At 37.8% G+C, this 9,564-nt stretch overlaps 1 protein-coding gene across 1 annotated transcript; it reads right to left on the bottom strand.

Moving 5' to 3' along the window:
- Nucleotides 1-2,723: 2,723 nt before the first annotated feature.
- Nucleotides 2,724-8,374, bottom strand: LOC149153686 (linoleate 9S-lipoxygenase 6-like). The gene is made up of 9 exons (XM_089445852.1): nt 8,033-8,374; nt 7,638-7,921; nt 7,160-7,412; nt 6,737-7,078; nt 6,542-6,627; nt 6,319-6,426; nt 4,153-4,457; nt 3,783-4,046; nt 2,724-3,687 (listed from the first exon to the last, which is right to left on the bottom strand). Exons 1-9 carry the CDS (start codon nt 8,238-8,240, stop codon nt 2,916-2,918), a joined length of 2,622 nt encoding a protein of 873 aa, XP_089301978.1. The 5' UTR covers nt 8,241-8,374; the 3' UTR covers nt 2,724-2,915.
- Between the last annotated feature and the right edge of the window lie 1,190 nt (nt 8,375-9,564).

The raw sequence follows: 9,564 nt of genomic DNA, 5'->3' as shown, positions 1-9,564 counted from the left end.
CAAGCTCTGAATATGGGATGCAACATCAACATATCACATGGCTTCTTTGTCGATGATGTGCTCATCATGGGTATGTTGAATTGTTTTTCATGGTTGTGCCTTTTTCATATTTTCAGGAAATTTGCTAATGCTACTAGTCTATATATGAATGCTCATAAATCTATTATTTATCATGGGAATTGTGATTTGGACATCATTGCATATATAAAAAATCTGTTTGGAATTGAAGCCGAGTTGATGGGTCATGGTATGAAGTACTTGGGATACCATATCAAACCCTGTAAATATAGGAATGTCGATTGGCTATGGCTTGTAGATAGATATTTTAAGAAGATTTCTGGGTGGGAATATAGATGTCTATCCCTGGGGGGTTGTGTCATCCTTTCACAAGCAGTCCTTAATCAACTAGGGGTATATTGGGCCCATCTTTACCATATTCCTGCTGCCATCATTCACTCTCTCAACCGTGTTATGGCTAATTTTATTTGGGGTGGTAGTCATGAGCATAAGAAATTTCACTTGTCTAAGATATCCAAGATCACTCTGCCAAAGGTCATGGGGGGATGGGGAATTCTAGACCTCTGTTGTTTTGGATGGGCATTATTAATCAAGTCTCTTTGGAGAGGTATTTTTGGGACGGGAACATGGAGTCTGGTCATCAAACAAAAATACTTAAAGAATCATGATTTTATATACTAGTTCTGAAGCGGTTCCATTGGGGTTTCAAATGGATCGGCTATTTGGTTCAGCTTCCAAAAAGCCACTAGGATCTTCCTACAACCCCTGGCTTGGAACATTGGTTTGAGCCACAACATTCTCATTGGCACCGACCACATTCTAGGTGCTGGCAATGAGGATATGATCCCAGAGCAGCTATAAATACTCTAAATAGAAGAGGCATATACTTTTGGTGTCAAGCCATTTCACTATGGAGGGGTCCATATCTAGTCTGGAAGAGCGCACAGGAATTGGGTCTATCTGGACATTGGGACCTGGAATGGGACCACATTGTAGCTGGGATGAAACAACTCAGGATATGTCGTGCTGGCAATCATGATAAGTTAATCTGGTCAGGGAAGATGAAGAATGATAACATTAAAGTTGCAGATATATACCTCACTCTTTGTTCCGTGGATGCACAACTGAGTGAGAAACATGTTTTATTTGCCTTTTGGAAAACTAAAATCCCAAACAAAATCATCCTCTTTACTTGGTTGGTTTTCCATAATAAAAATCTTACTTGGGAAAACTTGCAAAAGAGACAATGGCAAGGACCTGGCATCTGTCCTATCTGCAAAGAGGAATCGGAAAATAACAATCATATTTTCCTCACATGTCAACATATAATTCAAGTATGGAAAAGACTTTCTTCATATATTGGTTTTCTGTATATTCAACATGAATGCATTGTGGATTGTTTACGGTGGTGGAGCTCTCAAAATTCTGTCTGGAGAATCATTCCACCTATCCTATTTTGGGAAATATGGAAGTGGAGAAACATCTGCATCTTTCAGAATTGCACTGGAAATTTCTATAAGATAATTGAAAATGTTTTAATCAACCACACACTGCATACATCAAATGAAATATGCTCCAAAGCACCTCGTCATAAGAGGATTGAACTTCAGATGAAATACCCTATGGGTTTTTTTGATGGTGCTGCTCAATGGCACACATGTGGCTGCGGTTTTTGGGTTGCCATCTCAGTGGCACTGACATACAAAGCATACTGGCATGGAGGTAGTGGCACTAACACAAAGGTTGAAGCAATGGCCTTATGGGGCCTCCTATGGTTCATTAATTTCCTTGATATCTCTCATACATATCCATGGGGATTCAAAAATTATAATTGATCAAATAATGGGCAATGCAAACATCACAAATCCATTATTACATAGCTGGTTGAGGAGAATTGAATTACTATGGAAACAACACAGCAACTCCACTATCACGCATGTGGGTACGGAATAAAATATGGATGCAGATGAACTATCGAAGAGGGGCTTAAATGGTAACACTGGAAAAATGCACTTAGAAATTATCCTGAATCAGAAAGTCATAGATATAGGAGACTTCCCATTCCCTAGCTAAGTTTCTTCATCCCCTCTTTTTTTGTATAATTTTTGTAACTCTACTAGTCTTATAACTGTTTTGATTTCAATCATCCAGAGTGATGGACATGTTGTTATTTCACACAGTACAGCTGGCTAGAAGCAGAAGACATGCTGAATGCATACTATTTTCTTATTTGGTTCTAAATTGCATACAACTATGTCATGCAAGTTTATAATTCTAGATATGTACTCCATGTATGGACTGTTATTTCTCTTTTTATGTTTTGTATTTGGCAATACTTGGACAGAACGCTGAAATGGCATCTCCAAATGAAACTTTTATGATGTGGAACATTTAAATGGCATTGTAATCTCCTAATTTCTGAACTATTAATATATAATCATACTCTTTTTTGTACTGAAAAAAAAACTTCAAAGACAGTTGGTCAGGGTCTCAGCCCTGTTGGGGAAAGCGGGTTGGACTTCAAAACGTCAAAATTGTGACCAAATTGCAGATTGAATACTAAATAAAATGAAGATATATATATATGATTCAATTGAAATACCTCCACAAGATCCGAAAATCATGAATTCCTATCTATCAAATATAAATATTAATAATCATGGATTGCTAACATACATAATAATCATGGATTGCTAACATACATATAAACAGTCATGAATCACTAATATCTTTATTTATTAATTGATCGATTTCAACGCACCATCTGTTATTTAACATACATATGACATTATGAATTAATGCCGTAGAATAAAACTAATATTGTTTAACAAATCACATTGTAATTACTAATGACCCATTTTTTTAATATATGATATTTTAACGGCGCATAGAGTAAATTAGATAGCAGTGCTGTTGGGAATTCCCATGCCAGTAAGTCCTCCTTTGTGAGTCAGATCCGAGGTGTTTGGATAAAGCAAAGTATAGGGAACCTTGGCCGGACCAGACCTGTTCTTCAATATTTCTGCATTCAGGTTTCTTTCTGTTATATTCTTCTCTATCTCCTTCAACTTTGTTCCGAAACGTTCAAAAGCCTCTGTCACACGTTTATCATCACTCCATTCACTCGTGGCTCTCTGCCCCAAATAAACCTCGTCTGTTGAATGCCTCGACAGGATTTCTATGATGGCTATACCAAGGGTGGCTTGAAATGGGTTACTTAGAGTTCTAAGGATAGCCAAGTCTGGATTCTCCTCCAGCTCTGAGAGCTCCTGGGACCCTTCTTCAGGTACTAACCTTCTGCTGATGGTGGGGCGATCAGGCATGTATCCGCTGTAAGAGTATTGCCCGTAATCAACCGCAGCGTGAAGAGCCGAGGCCACCCATATGATTGTTGTTATTGCCTTTTCAACTTCTTCCACGCTCTCCATGCTGTACCACCATGTCTCGTCCTTCTTGTCTCCGTGACCAACATTTCTGATTTCGGTCCACCATGCTTGAAGCTCTGTATCAGATTTCACTGCATCATCACTCTGGTAGTACAAGGACAGGTACTCCTTAACCCATGAAACTATTGCGAACCATATCTCCAATCCATCCACAGCATAAGGGTAGTCTTCGATCATCAGCTTCAGCCCGTAGGGCGTTGATGAGTCCACCACTGCCATACCCCTGTCAAGTTGTAGCCACATATATATATATATATCAAAATTCAAATGGATGAAACAGATCGAGATTAGATTTTAGGCAGTATTAATTATGATTACCTCTTAAGGAGATCTGCAGGCAACCCTTGTTCGTCAAACCTCCAGTCCTTGTACGCTACCGCAGACATCTCCATGCTATACTTTCCGGGAAATACAGTTGTTTCAAGAATGCCTCCACCATTTATAAGAATTTGGCGAGCCAGAGCATTAATGTTCATGGTGTCTCGGAAATGGGGACTCAGTAGCTTATACACGGGATGCATCACACTCAGCTGTCTGTTGGTGGCGATGATAAATGGCTCCGTGACTGCGTGAGTCTTAAGCCTGAAAAAATCCCACCATTACTCAGTTGGGACCCTATATTATATAATGATATTGTAAATACTAAATAGATTCTGAATATATATTCCCAGATTCTGCATGATTTTACCAGTGGCTGATAAGCTCATGGTAACCAGAATCATTAACGGCTACGTAGCATTTGGCGAGCTGCCATAGAGCTCCTTGTGCGCCTTCCTCTGCAGGAGTGAACACCTCCTGAACGCTTTCGCGGCGTTGATGTGAAGGGGGTAGGCTCAGCTCGATTGCGACTGGTCTTAATGTGCCATCCTTCTTAAGGAACAGAATTGTGCGAGAAGCATATATCTTAGTGGTAGGCAGAGCGTTGATTCGGTTCACATAAGGCATGAAGACATCATGGTGGTCCAGAATGAACAACCTGTTGTCCTCCATACTCTGAACATACGTCATATCATATAAATTTATAAATACATATCTTTCAAAGGGATCCAAAATAATAGTTTCATATACATCTGCCCATACATAAGAGATATATCATATTAATTTATAAAGACAAAGATAAGGGACATATCATATTAATTTATAAATATTTTTCGCCGAAGATTTTTCATAAAAATTGATATGGATGACAGAAGTCTCAGTTCAATAATACAAAAGGGTTCAAAAACTTGAAATATAAGATTTTTAATAACTTAATATACACCTTTCAAACGGAAAGAGATATATTTTTTTAATTGAAGTTTGACTTAAATATTTTTTATATCTTTCGCTCGGTAAGAGAAATATTTTTCTAATTGAAGTTTGACCTAAATAGTTTTTATTTATTTACTTATTCATAATTTAATTTTTGTTACCTTAAATTTTATCTAGTCAAGAAGTTAATATATTCATGGTGGTTATCGGTCATTGATTTATATGTTTTTTAATTGAAATTTACCTTGAATAATTTTTATTTATTATTATTTATTCATAATTTAATTTTTGTGGTTATTTATTATTAATAATTTATTTTTTATTAAATTATATTTTATTTAATTATAATGTTAATTTATTTATGCGGTTATGGTTTAGTGATTTATGGTTTTCATTGGAATATTATGATATAAGAAAAGACAGTTGAATAAGGTTAATTGCTAAACTTTATAGAGGTGTTCATACTTTATTTTTTTTAGATTTGAACTCCTGATATTTTACAAGGAAGTAGAGGGTTTTAATCATTAGGCCTATACAATTGTATAAAGAGTTTCATTTATGAGAAGTGGTCAAGAAAGGAAAACAAATATATTAGAATTGTTACATTTTTTTTGTATTTGGTCCAGTCAAAAAAGCCTCAATATTCATAGATAATACAATTGGGAAGGTTTGGGCCCCACCTCATAAAAAGCTAAGGAGAGGTGTTTGAAATATTTTTAAAAAATCATGTTGTTGAATTGTTTGAGGACAATGTTGTTGAATTGTTTGAGGACAAATAATGGTGGATCGTATTGATACTAACATATTGCTGAATTGTTCAAGGAAAAATAATGGTAGAGAGTATTGTTCCCTCCAATGACTTTAACCATTATTGTAATAAGTTCTAGATAAAGGATGAGAAGATGATACTCTTGAGCAGATTTAGAAAAGATAAATTGTATTATCATGGACATAGTGAGAAGCATCTAGAATTTAAGAGGAAGAAAGAGTAAGCATAACTTGTTTTTTATCATCACCCATTATAGCTCTGGATGGTGGCATTCATGAGGAAGATTGGTATAAATTATTTTCGTCTGGATTTTTTTGGATCTTATAAATAATCCTAAACAACATGGGACTTTTCTTTCTGGAAATGCTGGCGAAATGGGCAATGGCTAACTAGTTGTCTCTCTGGCTTGCTACTGCGTAGCACGTTAATCTCTATAAATAAAGTTTAAAGTGAGGATTTTTAGGGTACTGAGGGTAAACTTGACTCATGCATAGAATCAATTTATCAGTTTTGGTAACCTATAATTTTGTCTATAATATTTTCACATTATGTAGTCTATTTAAAGGCACAATGAATTCATTATAATATTTTCACATTATGTATTATGTAGTCTATTTAAAGGCACACTGAATTCATTATAATATTTTCACATTATGTATTATGTAGTCTATTATGTATTATGTAGTCTATTTAAAGGCATAATGAATTCATTGTAAATTGTTACTCAGGTCATTATGAAAGCATCGTATCATTATGAAAGCATAGTAAAAAATAAATTTACAGAATTACATAAGTAGAATCAGATTAAGAAACAAGTATACGGTTGGATAATACCTGCTCCACTGTGAGTCCATCGAGATTCTTTTGTATATGTGAAGCCGTAATAGAACTGATCTGAGGACCATATATCTCTGGGTCCAGTTTACTTCTCGGAGGAAAACTCTGTCAATTCAATCATGCATAACATGAAAAGAATGTGAAGTTAGCATAAATAAAATATCAAACGAGGTTCTGTATATTGATAATGGCAGGAAGGGGCCAGCTCTTTGCTAATTACTTGAAGTCTCTGTATAACAACAGGATCGACACCGGCCAGCATCTGGCGCGCAAACTCTTCGTCTGTCCTCCAGGCAAATTCGTCAGCTGTGTCCATTCATTCCATAATTTGTATCGATTTCAATTAAAATCAGGTCGATTAAAATTAATGCAGAATAAGAACATGAAGGGATCAGTTTAGAAGAAAAGTACTGACTGGCAATAACTTGAGGAAGCGGATACTTGAGCAATTTTTCGCCGTCTGTTGTGAGGAACTCCTTGATGAGCTCAAGAGGGATGAGACTCGTTATAGCGTCCAGAATTGGGTTGTCGGGCAGCTTTATCCCATCGGAGTAGAGCTTTATAATGTCTTCAAAGGAATCGAATTCGTTCGGGGTTGGATCGAACAGAGATTGGAGCTCTGGTATCAGGAATTGGACGACTGACTTGAGGGCATACGCCAAGAAATCAGACATTTTCAGATGCCCAAAACGTTCATCTCTGGGAACGTAGATGTCAAGGCTCATGTCCAATGGCAATCTGCTTTCGGTAGCGGGCTCTGTAATGCCACACAATTGAGTGGGAAAATAGGGATTGTGCTATTTTATAAATCGGTATCACAAGTAAAGTTTAAACTGACCTGTTTTTGTAGGAGGACGGCCCGTTCTGCCCCTGCGGGGGTATGGAAACTGTTGAGACCCTCCCAGCACTGGTCGGCTGAGCTCCACACTCTTGTCTGGGTCTCCGAGATCATTGTAGAAATCGTAGTCATACACTCTGTCCCTCTCCTTCCTTTCACTCTCTGCCATTCCATCGTATTCGCCTCTCAGGCTTATCAGGTCCTCATTTCTCAGTTTTATGAGCGCGGGAGGACAATTCGAAGGGAGATAGCTCTGCAGATTACAGTAAAACACGGTTAGTAGCACATAATTTCGTCAGTTCCATTCAAAACATTGTACTCGATCTGAGAGATGTGATCAATGTAAGGTTAATTTGCTTACACAACTCATGCTTTTGTTCAGGCTATTCATCTCTAATGTATAACCTAAACGACTCAAAACATCAATGAAGGATTACACATAACACTGCATATCTAATCTACACATAACACTACATACCCGATTAGAGAAAAAGATACGGCCTCTATTGTCTGTAGAGGCGGGATACACCCACGAGTTGCAGTCGAAATGGACGTTGCCATGATGGGGAACTTCAAGCGTGAGTGAGTTGAGGAAGAACTCATCATGATGCGAATTAGTGATGAAGACAGCTCCAGGGGGTCCGAAGTCGGAGTCCCAATCAAAATCGATACTATACGTAGTCTGGCCTGTAACGAGTCTTTCAGGGGTAGAAATCCAGTTTTGTAGAAGCGCTTTCTCGCCAAACTTTCCATTTCCACTGCCTGCAGATGAATTTTCGAACAGCTTACATATTAAATTATAGAAAAATGGGTGAATCAAAAGGAAAAAGCAACTTGAGGATTGAATCTATATGAAGGGAAATCAGCACCCACTGGAATCGATTTGAGATGTGCTGACGAGCTGGAATGAAACTCCCTTCCCAATCAGCTCGCTAAGATCGTCTAGGATGTCTGCACCGAAATCGCTAAAATCTAAAACATTTTTCTTTTGTAGCACCACAAACCCTTTAATTTTCTTTTGCTGTCCAGACGTAGACTTGTGATGGGGGCCAAAGTGAAAGACCTCTGCAAGTTTATCCATGATGGATGAATGAATTGAAATATTGCAGCAAGTAAGCTAGTTACTGGAAGAATCTCAAAGGGGGTATAATTGTAATGATAGTTTCTGCCGAGGAAGAGATGCAACAGAAAGATATGATGGTGCTGCTAAAAGGAAGAAGCCAAGATCCATTTTATACTGTATTGTACGCGGGATGCTGACGCTCTGCGATATATCTTGGACACCTACCTAGTACCTACTCGACGTGGTCTCAATAACCATACAGGAAAAGTCCACAGTTTCCTTGTGAAACGGTTTAGGACTTTTATGCCATCTGCATGACAAGTTCAAAGGGTTAAGAGTGACAAGTTCGAAGGGTTACGCCTCGTAGTGCGGTAGTAAATGTTGAGTGCAGCAATAGATGTTGGGATCAGTCACGTAAGGGCAGGTTTCCATGATTTTGCCAAATAATTGCTGAGATTGCGAAAGGCTGCACTCGTTACAGATTTGAATTGATATGTTGGTTGATGTTTCTATGGTATCCATGGACTGTTAGGTGGCCTTCGCGTAGTCGCGGTCAGAATCTTGTGAAGTCATTCATATTCAATGCACGGACGCAGCGTCTACCCAATGAGGCAGACGTGTATCGATGGAAGGGTTTCAGTAGAGTGTTAGGTAGCTCCACAGGTAAGGATAGAAATCAACCGAAATACATGAAAACAAGAAGAAGCCTACTGTGTAAAGGTGCGTGCATTCCTGAAACTTCGTTTAAGTCACGTGTGTATAGATATATACCGTCGTGGCCCATAGCAACACGGGGGACACCACACTTTTAACGTGAGATATATGAAATGACTGGTACCAACTTCAAGACCGTTCTATTCTTGATCGCTGATTCAATCAACTGTATTTCCAAGCTTATCCACGTAGAAAGATACATATTTATTTCCATTCCAAGATTATCCACATTTATTTCCATTCCAAGATTATCCACAAGGAAAGATACGCATTTATTTCCATTCCAGTTTCCAGCTTTACTTTAAGGCGTTTGTCTCAAAATTTCTCGTCCGAATTAGGGAAAAAAACATTTGGCGAGAAATATTTTCACCGGCGGATATCTAAAATTCTGAAGTTTTATAGTTGTAATTTAGATTTTCACTTGAGAAATTTTGGGGTGTTTGAATATAGAAATAGATTCAGTGAGAGATACTCAAAATTCTAAAGCTTCACAGTTGTAATCTAGATTTCCAAAAACTTTACTCTTTAACATTACACATTATTTATTATAACTAACCCTTTGTTAATTGCACCTAGCGTGCATGATATGACGGCTGGGGCTGATGGCTTTCGCTCCCCCCAGCCGAGT

This window comes from Pinus tabuliformis, chromosome 9, assembly GCF_031772625.1.
Source record: "Pinus tabuliformis cultivar Carrire ecotype Pingquan chromosome 9, CPIR1, whole genome shotgun sequence".
NCBI lineage: Eukaryota > Viridiplantae > Streptophyta > Pinopsida > Pinales > Pinaceae > Pinus > Pinus tabuliformis.
Note: the sequence above shows the minus strand (reverse complement) of the source record. Positions and strands in the feature narration are given on the sequence as shown.